The sequence below is a fragment of the Petromyzon marinus genome, chromosome 9 (genome assembly GCF_048934315.1).
Source record: "Petromyzon marinus isolate PM22_M1 ecotype Great Lakes invasive population chromosome 9, UKy_Petmar_22M1.pri1.0, whole genome shotgun sequence".
Taxonomy (NCBI): Eukaryota; Metazoa; Chordata; class Hyperoartia; order Petromyzontiformes; family Petromyzontidae; genus Petromyzon; species Petromyzon marinus.
Window position 1 is genome coordinate 11,694,633 of NC_133675.1, and position 15,574 is coordinate 11,710,206.

At 44.2% G+C, this 15,574-nt stretch overlaps 1 protein-coding gene across 2 annotated transcripts; it reads right to left on the reverse strand.

The window, feature by feature from the left end:
- Position 1: 1 nt before the first annotated feature.
- LOC116940525 (progranulin-like) lies at positions 2 to 15,279 on the reverse strand. 2 transcript variants are annotated; one of them, XM_032950455.2, is made up of 13 exons: positions 11,334 to 15,279; positions 10,692 to 10,799; positions 10,081 to 10,186; positions 9,123 to 9,391; positions 8,320 to 8,425; positions 7,290 to 7,558; positions 6,486 to 6,591; positions 5,558 to 5,826; positions 4,753 to 4,858; positions 3,820 to 4,088; positions 3,019 to 3,124; positions 2,087 to 2,355; positions 2 to 1,392 (listed from the first exon to the last, which is right to left on the reverse strand). In XM_032950455.2, the coding sequence occupies exons 1-13, from the start codon at positions 11,556 to 11,558 to the stop codon at positions 1,279 to 1,281; spliced, it is 2,322 nt and encodes a 773-aa protein (XP_032806346.1). In that variant the 5' UTR covers positions 11,559 to 15,279; the 3' UTR covers positions 2 to 1,278. The 2 variants fall into 2 exon arrangements, with proteins under 2 accessions (XP_032806346.1, XP_032806348.1); XM_032950457.2 differs by lacking the exons at positions 8,320 to 8,425; positions 9,123 to 9,391.
- Between the last annotated feature and the right edge of the window lie 295 nt (positions 15,280 to 15,574).

The following is a 15,574-nucleotide window of genomic DNA, read 5'->3' on the forward strand; positions in this document are numbered from 1 at the left end:
GTTGTGAATACAATTTTATTGAAGCAACAATTTATAAATCTGTTGAGAAGCACAGTTGTCTATCGTGACATTCACTGTTTTCAAAGAAATGTGTTTCAAAAATCAACTTTATTAAATCATGAATATCGCAAGCAAAATAATCACACGAACACAATTACATGCCGATTCGTCTTTAAAATAGAGATCACGTAAAAAGCTTCACCCATATGTTAGAAGGTGTCATAAGCTAGTATTATGCGCTTCTGTGACTGTGTTTGCATTGCTGTGAATGTCATGGGATGAGAGGATTGTGAGGTGTTTGGGGTTTATGTCGCTCTGCATTCACGAGATTACAATGTATCAGAAAATCTCGTGGTAGAAAACAGCAAATTAGATATTTGACAATGCTCTTCTGCGAACTGAAGACGTTCGGTGAGATGTTACTTAAAACGAGGTGCTCAACAATGAACTGAACTGCATGCAGAGGGTGCTCAACTATACTTGAAGCCTGTGAACATCATTGATGCCATTTATGTGTTTGTTAAAAAAAGACAGCACAGCATTTAATAGATCACTGTGCCGCTTTGCCTTGTTGCAGCATGGCAAAATTTATTGCGCGGCGATACAGCCCCAGCAGTAGCGCGTTCGCCACTAGTTGCAGAGGTTTGCAATTTTAATCTGGCAAACGAGGCTTGTTAATACCGCGTGTGCATTAAACATAAATACATTCCGTCTGCTTCGTGGGGGGTGTAGAAGATCCCCTGACGTCAATGGAAATGAATAGACCATTGTATCGATTTATGGTCAATATTTCCCATTTTCGCAAGTTTACCAGCATATTATGCACTCAATTATGTACTTCATTGAGGCAATCATTTCCACCTACAAGCAGACTTGCGTTATTTGGCTGCTATAAATTTCCACGTGTTAAGCCTGTTGGTTGAGCTATCATTTATTTATTTTTTGTGTTTTTCTTACCTTTCTTACACTTTGCATTGCTTGTTTTGCATTGCTTCTTGTTGTAACTTTCTGACCCGCTCAGACTGGACATGTGATGAGGAGCTTCATAACTCACCGTATTTCTCAAAAATGAATAAAGATTCTGATTCTAATACCCACTCCTTAACTGGTGCCACAAAGCGACCGCTGCCACGTTTGAAATCAGATGTGAAATTAGGTGCTTTGAGTTGCTGAGGCATTTAAGGCGCAATATGAATGCAATATAATTATTTGCCATACTTAATATGTAGAATGCATGTTATGTGCATTGTGCAGTAGGTGGCATGTGCCATGCATCCTTCATAGAACCTGCAGACCAGACAAGGCCTCGCTGGACCTGCTGCACAGACGATATGGAACGAGGCACCGGGTCATCGAAGGACAGCAGTGAATCCCATCAGAGCAGCACGTTGCCTGTCAGGGCACACAAAATTACTCGTCATCCTGCAACCACGTGCACACATAAACACACCACCTCAGAGTGAGGAATTTCTGTTTGTGAACATCTTCAAAGGATGGTATGGCACAAGGCAGGGTGGTGTGGGACAGTGAGCAGCATGACACCTTACTGCATGTGTCGCAAACATAATCGTGTTCACATACTCTAACAGGCGTTCATTTTACGATATAGTTGTCCATACACCATTGTTACCCGACAGATCAATGGTATAGTTTTCCCAAAACAGTCTTTCATAAGTGTTAGCTAGCATCTATTAACGCTGGCAAGGCACAGAGGCGGTTTGCATGGCCAGTGCCATGTTAGGCTCCTTTGTCTCCACAGTGCTGTTTACACACACACATATTCTCTGCAAATATCAATGGCGGAGTTAATAATATTATGCACGAAGCACGTAGAAATAGTATTTGTGTAATTGTATTGTACTTTCCAACCCAGATGAGAAAAATTAAATGTGCTGAATAATTTCCAGCAACTAAAAATGTGGATCACCATTCATTTGTTCGTAAATGACAGAGAAAATGTTGAGAGTGATAAAGTTGTCTGGAGGAGGGTGTAAGCTTCCAACCATAATGCTATTCGTCAACTGAAAATCCACGCTGAGTGTAGTTGTGTTGAAGTGCTGGGCACGGTTGGGTGTTGGTTACTTACCCTCCTCCCGTTGCAGCAGCCCCACATGCCACAACGGCTCCGACAGCAGGTCTGCCAACGCCTGCAGTACTGGCCTCCTCCACAGTGCACGACGTTGTCTCCAACAGGCCCTGAGAGCGCCGCCTCCTTCTTCAACCAGGGGATGAGGGCGGCTGAGTTCACGCACTGCCCCTTAAGGTCGCCACTCGCGCCCTGACACTCGCTCCCGTCAGGGCATTCGCTGTTGTCCGCACAGCCGTCCTGCTGCTCACGGCTCAGGTAGTCGAGCACTGGGAAAAAGGAGAATTTTGAAAAAGGTCAAGGTGAAAAAAAAGATCACAAAGTTCATGTCAGACTTTTACATTCTGATTCCGGTGGTTCTGTTTTTTCACGTAAGATTATAGTTGGTAAAACAATTACTCTACTTTCACAAAATATTCACAAACATTTTAGAGTATCTTACTTGAACATAATAAGTGAATTTAAAAAGAATGGAGTTCTGAGCTGCCAGTACTGTGATCCTAGATTCATTTCCAGACAGCCTGTGAATAAATTTCCTTTTCAGGCTGAGTTCAGCATCTCGGGCTAGTAACCAATGACTGCACAAGACAAACATCACATTAAATCAAGTTCTCCACTTAATTTAGATACATTCTAGCTCTTTGAATACAAGAAATAGGTTTATCTTTCATGAGACAGACACGACTATCATATGGGAGAGCATGTGACAAAGTGCTGCTCCCTCTACTTTGCAGACCACGTTACTTGAAGCGATCTCAAGTAGCTCTGTGATATCCACTTCAGTGGGCCATTATCTACCTTGTACGTTTGAACTGCTCTGTGAAATATCTAAATGGATGGATTCTTCATGTCACGACATGATGCCTACCGCACAATCGGGATAAAATCGTGGAAATAAGACCAAATAAAGTTTCAAAAGATGGAAATCCTACCTGCCACACCAGACAAGGCCTCGCTGGACCTGCTACACAGACGATATGGAACGAGGCACCGGGTCATCGAAGGACAGCAGTGAATCCCATCAGAGCAGCACGTTGCCTGTCAGGGCACACAAAATTACTCGTCATCCTGCAACCACGTGCACACATAAACACACCACCTCAGAGTGAGGAATTTCTGTTTGTGAACATCTTCAAAGGATGGTATGGCACAAGGCAGGGTGGTGTGGGAGAGTGAGCTGCATGACACCTTACTGCATGTGTCTCAAACATAATCGTGTTCACATACTCTAACAGGCGTTCATTTTACGATATAGTTGTCCATACACCATTGTTACCCGACAAAGATCAATGGTGAGTTTTCCCAAAACAGTCTTTCATAAGTGTTAGCTAGCATCTATTAACGCTGGCAAGGCACAGAGGCGGTTTGCATGGCCAGTGCCATGTTAGGCTGCCTTTGTCTCCACAGTGCTGTTTACACACACATTTTCTCTGCAAATATCAATGGCGGAGTTAATAATATTATGCACGAAGCACGTATAAATAGTATTTGTGTAATTGTATTGTACTTTCCAACCCAGATGAGAAAAATTAAATGTGCTGAATAATTTCCAGCAACTAAAAATGTGGATCACCATTCATTTGTTCGTAAATGACAGAGAAAATATTGAGAGTGATAAAGTTGTCTGGAGGAGGGTGTAAGCTTCCAACCATAATGCTATTCGTCAACTGAAAATGCACGCTGAGTGTAGTTGTGTTGAAGTGCTGGGACACGGTTGGGTGTTGGTTACTTACCCTCCTCCCGTTGCAGCAGCCCCACATGCCACAACGGCTCCGACAGCAGGTCTGCCAACGCCTGCAGTACTGGCCTCCTCCACAGTGCACGAGGTTGTCTCCAACAGGCCCTGAGAGCGCCGCCTCCTTCTTCAACCAGGGGATGAGGGCGGCTGAGTTCACGCACTGCCCCTTAAGGTCGCCACTCGCGCCCTGACACTCGCTCCCGTCAGGGCATTCGCTGTTCTCCGCACAGCCGTCCTGCTGCTCACGGCTCAGGTAGTCGAGCACTGGGAAAAAGGAGAATTTTGAAAAAGGTCAAGGTGAAAAAAAAGATCACAAAGTTCATGTCAGACTGTTACACTCTGATTCCGGTGGTTCTGTTCTTTCACGTAAGATTATAGTTGGTAAAACAATTACTCTACTTTCATAAAATATTCACAAACATTTTAGAGTATCTTACTTGAACATAATAAGTGAATTTAAAAAGAATGGAGTTCTGAGCTGCCAGTACTGTGATCCTAGATTCATTTCCAGACAGCCTGTGAATAAATTTCCTTTTCAGGCTGAGTTCAGAATCTCGGGCTAGTAACCAAATGACTGCACAAGACAAACATCACATTAAATCAAGTTCTCCACTTAATTTAGATACATTCTTTCTCTTTGAATACAAGAAATAGGTTTATCTTTCATGAGACAGACACGACTATCATATGGGAGAGCATGTGACAAAGTGCTGCTCCCTCTACTTTGCAGACCACGTTACTTGAAGCGATCTCAAGTAGCTCTGTGATATCCACTTCAGTGGGCCATTATCTACCTTGTACGTTTGAACTGCTCTGTGAAATATCTAAATGGATGGATTCTTCATGTCACGACATGATGCCTACCGCACAATCGGGATAAAATCGTGGAAATAAGACCAAATAAAGTTTCAAAAGATGGAAATCCTACCTGCCACACCAGACAAGGCCTCGCTGGACCTGCTGCACAGACGATATGGAACGAGGCACCGGGTCATCGAAGGACAGCAGTGAATCCCATCAGAGCAGCACGTTGCCTGTCAGGGCACACAAAATTACTCGTCATCCTGCAACCACGTGCACACATAAACACACCACCTCAGAGTGAGGAATTTCTGTTTGTGAACATCTTCAAAGGATGGTATGGCACAAGGCAGGGTGGTGTGGGACAGTGAGCAGCATGACACCTTACTGCATGTGTCGCAAACATAATCGTGTTCACATACTCTAACAGGCGTTCATTTTACGATATAGTTGTCCATACACCATTGTTACCCTACAAAGATCAACGGTGTAGTTTTCCCAAAACAGTCTTTCATAAGTGTTAGCTAGCGTCTATTAACGCTGGCAAGGCACAGAGGCGGTTTGCATGGCCAGTGCCATGTTAGGCTGCCTTTGTCTCCACAGTGCTGTTTACACACACACACATTTTCTCTCCAAAGATCAATGGCGGAGTAAATAATATTATGCTCGAAGCACGTAGAAATAGTATTTGTGTAATTGTATTGTACTTTCCAACCCAGATGAGAAAAATTAAATGTGCTGAATAATTTCCAGCAACTAAAAATGTGGATCACCATTCATTTGTTCGTAAATGACAGAGAAAATGTTGAGAGTGATAAAGTTGTCTGGAGGAGGGTGTAAGCTTCCAACCATAATGCTATTCGTCAACTGAAAATCCACGCTGAGTGTAGTTGTGTTGAAGTGCTGGGCACGGTTGGGTGTTGGTTACTTACCCTCCTCCCGTTGCAGCAGCCCCACATGCCACGACGGCTCCGACAGCAGGTCTGCCAACGCCTGCAGTACTGGCCTCCTCCACAGTGCACGACGTTGTCTCCAACAGGCCCTGAGAGCGCCGCCTCCTTCTTCAACCAGGGGATGAGCGCGGCTGAGTTCACGCACTGCCCCTTAAGGTCGCCACTCGCGCCCTGACACTCGCTCCCGTCAGGGCATTCGCTGTTGTCCGCACAGCCGTCCTGCTGCTCACGGCTCAGGTAGTCGAGCACTGGGAAAAAGGAGAATTTTGAAAAAGGTCAAGGTGAAAAAAAAGATCACAAAGTTCATGTCAGACTTTTACATTCTGATTCCGGTGGTTCTGTTTTTTCACATAAGATTATAGTTGGTAAAACAATTACTCTACTTTCACAAAATATTCACAAACATTTTAGAGTATCTTACTTGAACATAATAAGTGAATTTAAAAAGAATGGAGTTCTGAGCTGCCAGTACTGTGATCCTGGATTCATTTCCAGACAGCCTGTGAATAAATTTCCTTTTCAGGCTGAGTTCAGCATCTCGGGCTAGTAACCAATGACTGCACAAGACAAACATCACATTAAATCAAGTTCTCCACTTAATTTAGATACATTCTAGCTCTTTGAATACAAGAAATAGGTTTATCTTTCATGAGACAAACACGACTATCATATGGGAGAGCATGTGACAAAGTGCTGCTCCCTCTACTTTGCAGACCATGTTACTTGAAGCGATCTCAAGTAGCTCTGTGATATCCACTTCAGTGGGCCATTATCTACCTTGTACGTTTGAACTGCTCTGTGAAATATCTGAATGGATTCTTCATGCCACGACATGATGCCTACCGCACAATCGGGATAAAATCGTGGAAATAAGACCAAATAAAGTTTCAAAAGATGGAAATCCTACCTGCCACACCAGACAAGGCCTCGCTGGACCTGCTACACAGACGATATGGAACGAGGCACCGGGTCATCGAAGGACAGCAGTGAATCCCATCAGAGCAGCACGTTGCCTGTCAGGGCACACAAAATTACTCGTCATCCTGCAACCACGTGCACACATAAACACACCACCTCAGAGTGAGGAATTTCTGTTTGTGAACATCTTCAAAGGATGGTATGGCACAAGGCAGGGTGGTGTGGGACAGTGAGCAGCATGACACCTTACTGCATGTGTCGCAAACATAATCGTGTTCACATACTCTAACAGGCGTTCATTTTACCATATAGTTGTCCATACACCATTGTTACCCTACAAAGATCAACGGTGTAGTTTTCCCAAAACAGTCTTTCATAAGTGTTAGCTAGCGTCTATTAACGCTGGCAAGGCACAGAGGCGGTTTGCATGGCCAGTGCCATGTTAGGCTGCCTTTGTCTCTACAGTGCTGTTAACACACACACATTTTCTCTCCAAAGATCAATGGCGGAGTAAATAATATTATGCTCGAAGCACGTAGAAATAGTATTTGTGTAATTGTATTGTACTTTCCAACCCAGATGAGAAAAATTAAATGTGCTGAATAATTTCCAGCAACTAAAAATGTGGATCACCATTCATTTGTTCGTAAATGACAGAGAAAATGTTGAGAGTGATAAAGTTGTCTGGAGGAGGGTGTAAGCTTCCAACCATAATGCTATTCGTCAACTGAAAATCCACGCTGAGTGTAGTTGTGTTGAAGTGCTGGGACACGGTTGGGTGTTGGTTACTTACCTTCCTCCCGTTGCAGCAGCCCCACATGCCACAACGGCTCCGACAGCAGGTCTGCCAACGCCTGCAGTACTGGCCTCCTCCACAGTGCACGAGGTTGTCTCCAACAGGCCCTGAGAGCGCCGCCTCCTTCTTCAACCAGGGGATGAGGGCTGCTGAGTTCACGCACTGCCCCTTAAAGTCGCCACTCGCGCCCTGACACTCGCTCCCGTCAGGGCATTCGCTGTTGTCCGCACAGCCGTCCTGCTGCTCACGGCTCAGGTAGTCGAGCACTGGGAAAAAGGAGAATTTTGAAAAAGGTCAAGGTGAAAAAAAAGATCACAAAGTTCATGTCAGACTGTTACATTCTGATTCCGGTGGTTCTGTTCTTTCACGTAAGATTATAGTTGGTAAAACAATTACTCTCCTTCTTTGGTTCTTTCGGTAAAGTCACGTAGAATGAGAATAAAATAATAAATTGATAAAATAAAATAACACAGTAATATTCTCACGACAATTACTCTACTTTTACAAAATATTCACAAACATTTTAGAGTATCTTACTTGAACATAATAAGTGAATTTAAAAAGAATGGAGTTCTGAGCTGCCAGTACTGTGATCCTGGATTCATTTCCAGACAGCCTGTGAATAAATTTCCTTTTCAGGCTGAGTTCAGCATCTCGGGCTAGTAACCAATGACTGCACAAGACAAACATCACATTAAATCAAGTTCTCCACTTAATTTAGATACATTCTTTCTCTTTGAATACAAGAAATACGTTTATCTTTCATGAGACAGACACGACTATCATATGGGAGAGCATGTGACAAAGTGCTGCTCCCTCTACTTTGCAGACCACGTTACTTGAAGCGATCTCAAGTAGCTCTGTGATATCCACTTCAGTGGGCCATTATCTACCTTGTACGTTTGAACTGCTCTGTGAAATATGTGAATGGATGGATTCTTCATGTCACGACATGATGCCTACCGCACAATCGGGATAAAATCGTGGAAATAAGACCAAATAAAGTTTCAAAAGATGGAAATCCTACCTGCCACACCAGACAAGGCCTCGCTGGACCTGCTACACAGACGATATGGAACGAGGCACCGGGTCATCGAAGGACAGCAGTGAATCCCATCAGAGCAGCACGTTGCCTGTCAGGGCACACAAAATTACTCGTCATCCTGCAACCACGTGCACACATAAACACACCACCTCAGAGTGAGGAATTTCTGTTTGTGAACATCTTCAAAGGATGGTATGGCACAAGGCAGGGTGGTGTGGGAGAGTGAGCTGCATGACACCTTACTGCATGTGTCTCAAACATAATCGTGTTCACATACTCTAACAGGCGTTCATTTTACGATATAGTTGTCCATACACCATTGTTACCCGACAAAGATCAATGGTGAGTTTTCCCAAAACAGTCTTTCATAGGTGTTAGCTAGCATCTATTAACGCTGGCAAGGCACAGAGGCGGTTTGCATGGCCAGTGCCATGTTAGGCTGCCTTTGTCTCCACAGTGCTGTTTACACACACACATTTTCTCTGCAAAGATCAATGGCGGACTTAATAATATTATGCACGAAGCACGTATAAATAGTATTTGTGTAATTGTATTGTACTTTCCAACCCAGGTGAGAAAAATTAAATGTGCTGAATAATTTCCAGCAACTAAAAATGTGGCTCACCATTCATTTGTTCGTAAATGACAGAGAAAATGTTGAGCGTGATAAAGTTGTCTGGAGGAGGGTGTAAGCTTCCAACCATAATGCTATTCGTCAACTGAAAATCCACGCTGAGTGTAGTTGTGTTGAAGTGCTGGGACACGGTTGGGTGTTGGTTACTTACCCTCCTCCCGTTGCAGCAGCCCCACATGCCACAACGGCTCCGACAGCAGGTCTGCCAACGCCTGCAGTACTGGCCTCCTCCACAGTGCACGAGGTTGTCTCCAACAGGGCCTGAGAGCGCAGCCTCCTTCTTCAACCAGGGGATGAGGGCGGCTGAGTTCACGCACTGCCCCTTAAGGTCGCCACTCGCGCCCTGACACTCGCTCCCGTCAGGGCATTCGCTGTTGTCCGTGCAACCATCCTGCTGCTCACGGCTCAGGTCGTCGAGCACTGGGGAGTGAAAAACAAAAATAATCATGAAACAAATCCAAGCACAGACACAAAGGCAGATACACAAGCAGAGACAACACACAGACATCACAAGACAACACAAAGACAGACACAAAGATACAGACCTTATACCTCCCCGTAGAGGCGGTTTAAACTTGGTTCGAAGCTTGCAATTTAGCAATCTTTGAAATAACGTAATCATCCAGGCTACGCGTTAATTGTGTTTTGACCGACCGTCTGTGTTGCTTTATATGGTTTCCAAATTTTGCTAAACTCTGTCTGTTTGGTATGCTTCTCTCTCTGTGTCCCCTATTGTGTCGGTGTTAGTTCCCCCTACTTGGGTGTCTGTGTATACATCTGGGGTTATGTGTTTCCCCTCTCTCGTAAATTTAGCTCTTCTGTACCTGATGATGGCTGCTTGTGTTGCAACCGAAACGTCGTAAGCTATTATGTTATTTTATTATTTCTTATTTATATGTGACTTTACCGAAAAAAACAAAGATTAATCATGAAACTCATTATTATAATTGGATTTGTTTGGGTCTGTGAGTTAGGACGGACGACGCTCAAATGAGGACGATTTCAAATATCACAAAACTGTCAACGCGGCCACTAAAAACGCACACGAATTACAATCACTAGCATTGTGAGAATTGGTGTGACAACAGTGAATACATTTAACCTCTCACCTGGGTCCTTAAAGATGTCTTTGGGGAGGCAAAGGTTGACTCCTACTAAGTTGTTGCAGGTGAATCCTTCGCCACAGCACGATTGTCCGTCGCTACAGCATGAGCCCTGGGCAGGCCATCATCACCGTGTCAACACTCGCAAGAATACATCAACACCCTTAATTATACACCATTATGGTTAACACAAACCCATTTTCTACTTCAACATTCAAATAATTTAATATTTCCTGAAACCTAAATTATTTTGCTATTCATTTTAATCTCCGTGCTCTACATAATTTAGGGCAATTTTCCGAATACAGTGGACTGTATTTTGAACATGAGGTCGTGAACGTCAATTTATAACATGATTTTCCTTCATTGGAAACTGCTGTTAAATATGCAATTCTCATAAATGCAGTTTGTAAAAATACGACAATGTACATTGCTAACAAATACAATGGAATTTCCATCGTGTCTTCAGGGTTATATGTGTGTTGAACTTCTTGAGCACCGTACGTAGCCAACTGTGCCAATCAGAGGTGCAGGGGGAAGGACATTGGTGTCCACTCGCCACGCTAAGCTTGGCGAGTGGAAGGGCTTGTAGGGTCTCTCCCAGCCGATTCTCACACCTTGGGGAAGGAAGATTCTCCATCGGATGAGCAGTCAGAACCCGAGCAGCTGGCCTGTGCTGGCATCACTGACACCACTCTCACACGCAGACCCCCACCATTCTCAGCCTGCGGCCACTCACACGAATCACATCGGTTATTATGCATTCATCTTCAATGCAGAGCCAATATAATTATGAATCATTGAGAGCAATTATTAGTGTCATACAATGGCACATTGGAATACGTGTGGTTCGATGTTGTAGTCACAAAGTGAAAAAGATTAGAGAACTGATCTACAAAATCTTTGCTCTGTGAAAAAAATAGTGCTGATACTGTTCAACATCAAAAATTGCAGCTCCTAATAGAACTTAACTTCCTCCTCAAAAAACAGGATACGGTTTCTCGAAATAAGGCATTATTTTTGCGACAAAATTTGCATTTTTATTCATTAATACTAGGTGTGAGAGATCTTTTGAAACAATTATCTTCTGAAATAGATACGGACTAACTACAATGTGATTTAAAAGGTTTAGCAGCATGTAAAATCATTGAGTACAAAACACTTGTTTTGCTGCCAAGATTTTCTCCATATCGGTGGCATTTTGATAAAAAATCAAGTAATGTGCAAAAAACCGAATGTTCAAATCAAGCTTGTCTTGCCTTTTCATTGTAACAGCAGTAGTAATTTGAACCATTCCTGCAGCAAACGCGTCTGCAGGAGGGACAATATTGATCGGCGGACACGAGCACACAGAGCCCAGTCACCACCAGCAGCGGCAATAGCAGCAGCGCATGAGAAAGAGCCATGATGGTGTCTGCACTCAAGCCCAGGTGAGAACCCAGAGCAGTTATACCCAGGGGCTGTCTTTTTCTTATAAAGCACATATGGCATGAGCCAACATCTAATCAGTGGTCTGCATCAGACAGTTTGGACATCGCAAAGATTTCCTTTTCTTAGCTTTCATAACAAGTTGTTTCCTTACTGGAAACAATTGTGTAAAAACAACGTTTGAGTGCCATTGTGCGACAATCAAAAGCTACTGTTGCAATAACGGATGATTTTTTTCGGTTTATCTAAGAAAAACATTTGATCGTAATCCACCTCTTACTACAATGTACAACTCTACATATATATTGTTAGCCATAGCAGCTGTACTATTTTAGAATATTGTATATAATTGTTTAAATGTGCCTATGTCCAAATAATCTGCAATACAATCTTATTAGATCTCAAAAGCTAAGCAGGGTTGAGTCGGGATAGTACTTGGATCGGTGCACAGAAAATCCTTATAGGGTGTTGGGCTATGTTGTGGGTAGCAAAGGCCAATGCAGCCACATTCATTGTTTTATTACATTAAAATGCTCCTACTTTTATTCTCCCTGTGTTCACCAACCCTCACTGAACATGAAGGCGAAATAATAGTCATAACCTGCATGGTGTGCGAGAGGAGGTTCTCATCGAGCAGTGCTTTCACAAAAGGACTGTACGTGTACATTGTTTAAATAAAATTGTCAGATTATGGCCAAAGCAGCTGTGGTACCACAGCAGCCAAGCCGCTCCGTCGGAGCCGTACCTGAGCCGTACCTGCGACGCCACCACGAGAAAACGTCCGGGCCGACGCTGCTTCTCCCTCACCACCCCCCAAATGAGCACACACAACACACACTACACACACACACAACACACACCACACACAACACACACACAACACACACACAACACACCCCCACGTAGGACCTCGTGGGGAAGTCACCTGGCCTCCAGGTTTACACCCAGGGGCCCTCCTCGTAGGGACATCCCCCACGGTTTCCTGGGGCCAGGGAATTGCCCGACTTCCCCCAGGTTGAATTACACCACGGAGCCGTGAATTGACGTGCAATTGCATGGTCACGACGAGGCTACTCAGTCACCGCGGTTAGGATACACAAGAGCACGGCAGGTAGGAGGTGGACGGTGCCACGAACGATGGGCTAAGAGCACACAGGAGGCAGGATAAGCCGGGTAGGCGTCTGATTGGCTGGCAGGTTAGGGTCCTGAAGGTCCACACGAGCACCAGGTGAAACATCTGGTTGGCTGGAAAAGTATGCTTGCACACCACGGCCAATGGCAACGGCCCAGCAGCGGCCCCTTTGATGTGTAAAGAGGCAAGCGGACGGCGCTGAGGGCACCGAAAGGGGGCGCGCCAATGGCCGTGAAGGATCGCGGGTTAGCCAAGGGATTCTTTGATGTAGAGAAGGATAAAATGGGAGAGGAGAGCGACGATGGGCAGTTCGCGTTCTCCTCAAGTCAGCCATCAGAGCAGTCAGCTTGCCGGCCACTGGGTCGTCCGTGTGACGAGTCTCAGCGCGGCCAGGCCCCGCTCCCAGCAAGAACCTCGTGCAGCCTCGTCTCTCCTCGACGACCTGCGCATCCGAGGCGAACCGTGAGTACGAGAGAGAGTTGGGATTTAAGCGTAAAAGCCTAGGGAGGTTAATTCGAAATAGACGTGACAAATTGGGTCTCAGACCGTCGGGAATAGGTTAGTTATTCTACTAATATTGACTCCGGGCTACGTAATATTTAGCCTCGGACTCGCCGAGAATAAACTGTTAGTGATCAATAACCTTGTCGTGTGGTTTCTGCGAGTTTGGGAAGAGCGCATGGTGGTGTGATTCCGCTCGTCGTGGCACGGAGATTTGCGCGCGGGTAACTCTGTTGAGGCGGCCGTTGTGTGCGCGCCCGACCGGGGTTCCTGCGTCGTTGTACCCTGTGTTTGCGTGCGAGTGCGTATTTGCCCACGTGTTTGCGCTCGCCCATGCGTGTGGCTCGTTGTGAGCGTGTGGCAGCAGCCCCTGAATGATACCCGTCCTAAAGCCCATCCCGAATAAACCACCCCGGAGCCCTGTGGGCCCTTTCCATTGCGCACCTGCGGCGGCGGCGCGTGCGAGTGACGTCACTGCCCTTTAACCCCTTACCCCACGTTCTGCGCGTACGATTGGTGCGCGGCCCCGGGAGAGTAGCGGCGTCGGATTTTGGGTGGCTGCGTGTCCGTGCGGGGAGCCTCCCACTGACGTTTGTAGGAGTGAACACGAGGAGACGAGGAAATTAATTCTAGGCGGCCGAGTGCCAGCCCCGAGTACGCGTCACAGGGAGGATATGGAGGGGGTGGGGTCGCGGACCCAGGGAGCCGCGGCACGAGGAGAAGAGATGGGGAGCACCGACTCTCAAGGGACGGAGGAGGGGTCTGGAGGCAGCAGCTCCCCAGGGAGCAACCCTCCACCGAGGGAGGAACCAGAGGCCAGCAGCCTTCACACAGCTTCCTGAAAGTAAATCCCTCAATAAAGATTAAAAGGAGAGCATTATTGGGATTTTATTCCAAACTAGGAATGACAACCTTGACCTTTTTTGTCCACATGGATCTGCTATGAATTTGTTTTATTTGGATACAATTCCAATCATTGTTCAGGTGAGTTGTTGTACATTTAAATAATAAAAGTAAAATCTCTTTCCGATATTGCACGGCTAGTTGAGTTGCCACAATATGGCGATATGATAAATGGTACGATACAAATTCTTTGACAAACGTACTTTTTTTAAAGGTTGTTTTTGCTCATTTTATACTTCATAATATATTCTATATTTAAAATTTTGAACAAATATGCAAAAGCAAATGGAATAACTGAGGGTGTAAACATATCAATATCCAGCTAATCATTTGTTAAATATTTTCCAGGTTAAATGACAAAGCAATTATAATCGTTTGCATTGGTCATACACTTATTTATTAATTTTGTCTGACAGGCTGTGTTATAAGTCTTACAGATTGTAAAGTTGCAGTGATTACAAGGTTTATGGCAGGCTGATATTGAGTGAACTGGAGTTAAGGGACTCTTAAGTAATCTTGACATGCATAGTACAGCAAGCACCAAAAAATACTGTAAAAGTCTGAAATACAATTACAAGTTAATAATACACGTTTTTTGGGGTTAGATCGCGTAAATATAAATGTGTCGTTAAACCCGCCACCACCCGACACAGCCAATTAGTAAGGTTTGCCACGTAAACAGAACATGTCAATTCGTTACTAGTGCAACACACCGGTGTGTTGGGGAGCAAATCCACAACATTTACAATCCGAGTACGACGTTTCGCCAGCAACTACAACCGGCATCATTACAAGATTATAAGAAACGAACACCGCGATAATCGTAATTTCGTGAACATTGATTCAAATTGATTTGTTGACTGGTGAAAGTTAACATCGTATAATATCGTCAAAGATCATTATGCTGCAACCCTATGGCTTGCTAAGTACATTTAAGGCCATGACACCAACCATATACTTGGATGCACCATTGCTTTAAAAGCATTCTTGCAATCGCATTTATGCCTCATTCTGTAAGAAATACATATTTTCAGTGATTTTATAATGTATTAGAGCGGGAAATGTTTATGCATTTAAACATTAAAACGAGACTATTTTAAAATACAAAAACCCGAAGTTATATTATATATGCAGTACAGTTGCAGAATGTTACTGCAAATCTTTAGCAAACCACAAGTTGAGAAATGTAGCCACATCTTGTGCAGTAAAAGATATGGAGAAACAAACTTTCACACATCCCATTTTTATCTTCCGTGATGGTAACATGGTTGAGATGTTGGTCAAACATTTTTACAGTCTTAATCAAATATTTTTTTTACGTAAAAGTTACGTTTGTATAAATGTAAAAATCTTTAAATATATGTAAAAGTCTGCACATGATTGTGTAAGAAAATTTTTATTGAGTTAAAGGCATTTTTAAATTCGAATATATCTTGGAATGTTTTTACATTTTTTTACAATTACACTAACTTATCTGAAATAACTATCCCTTAGTGTAATATTACGTGTCGACCCGTCCTGTCATCAAAACATTCC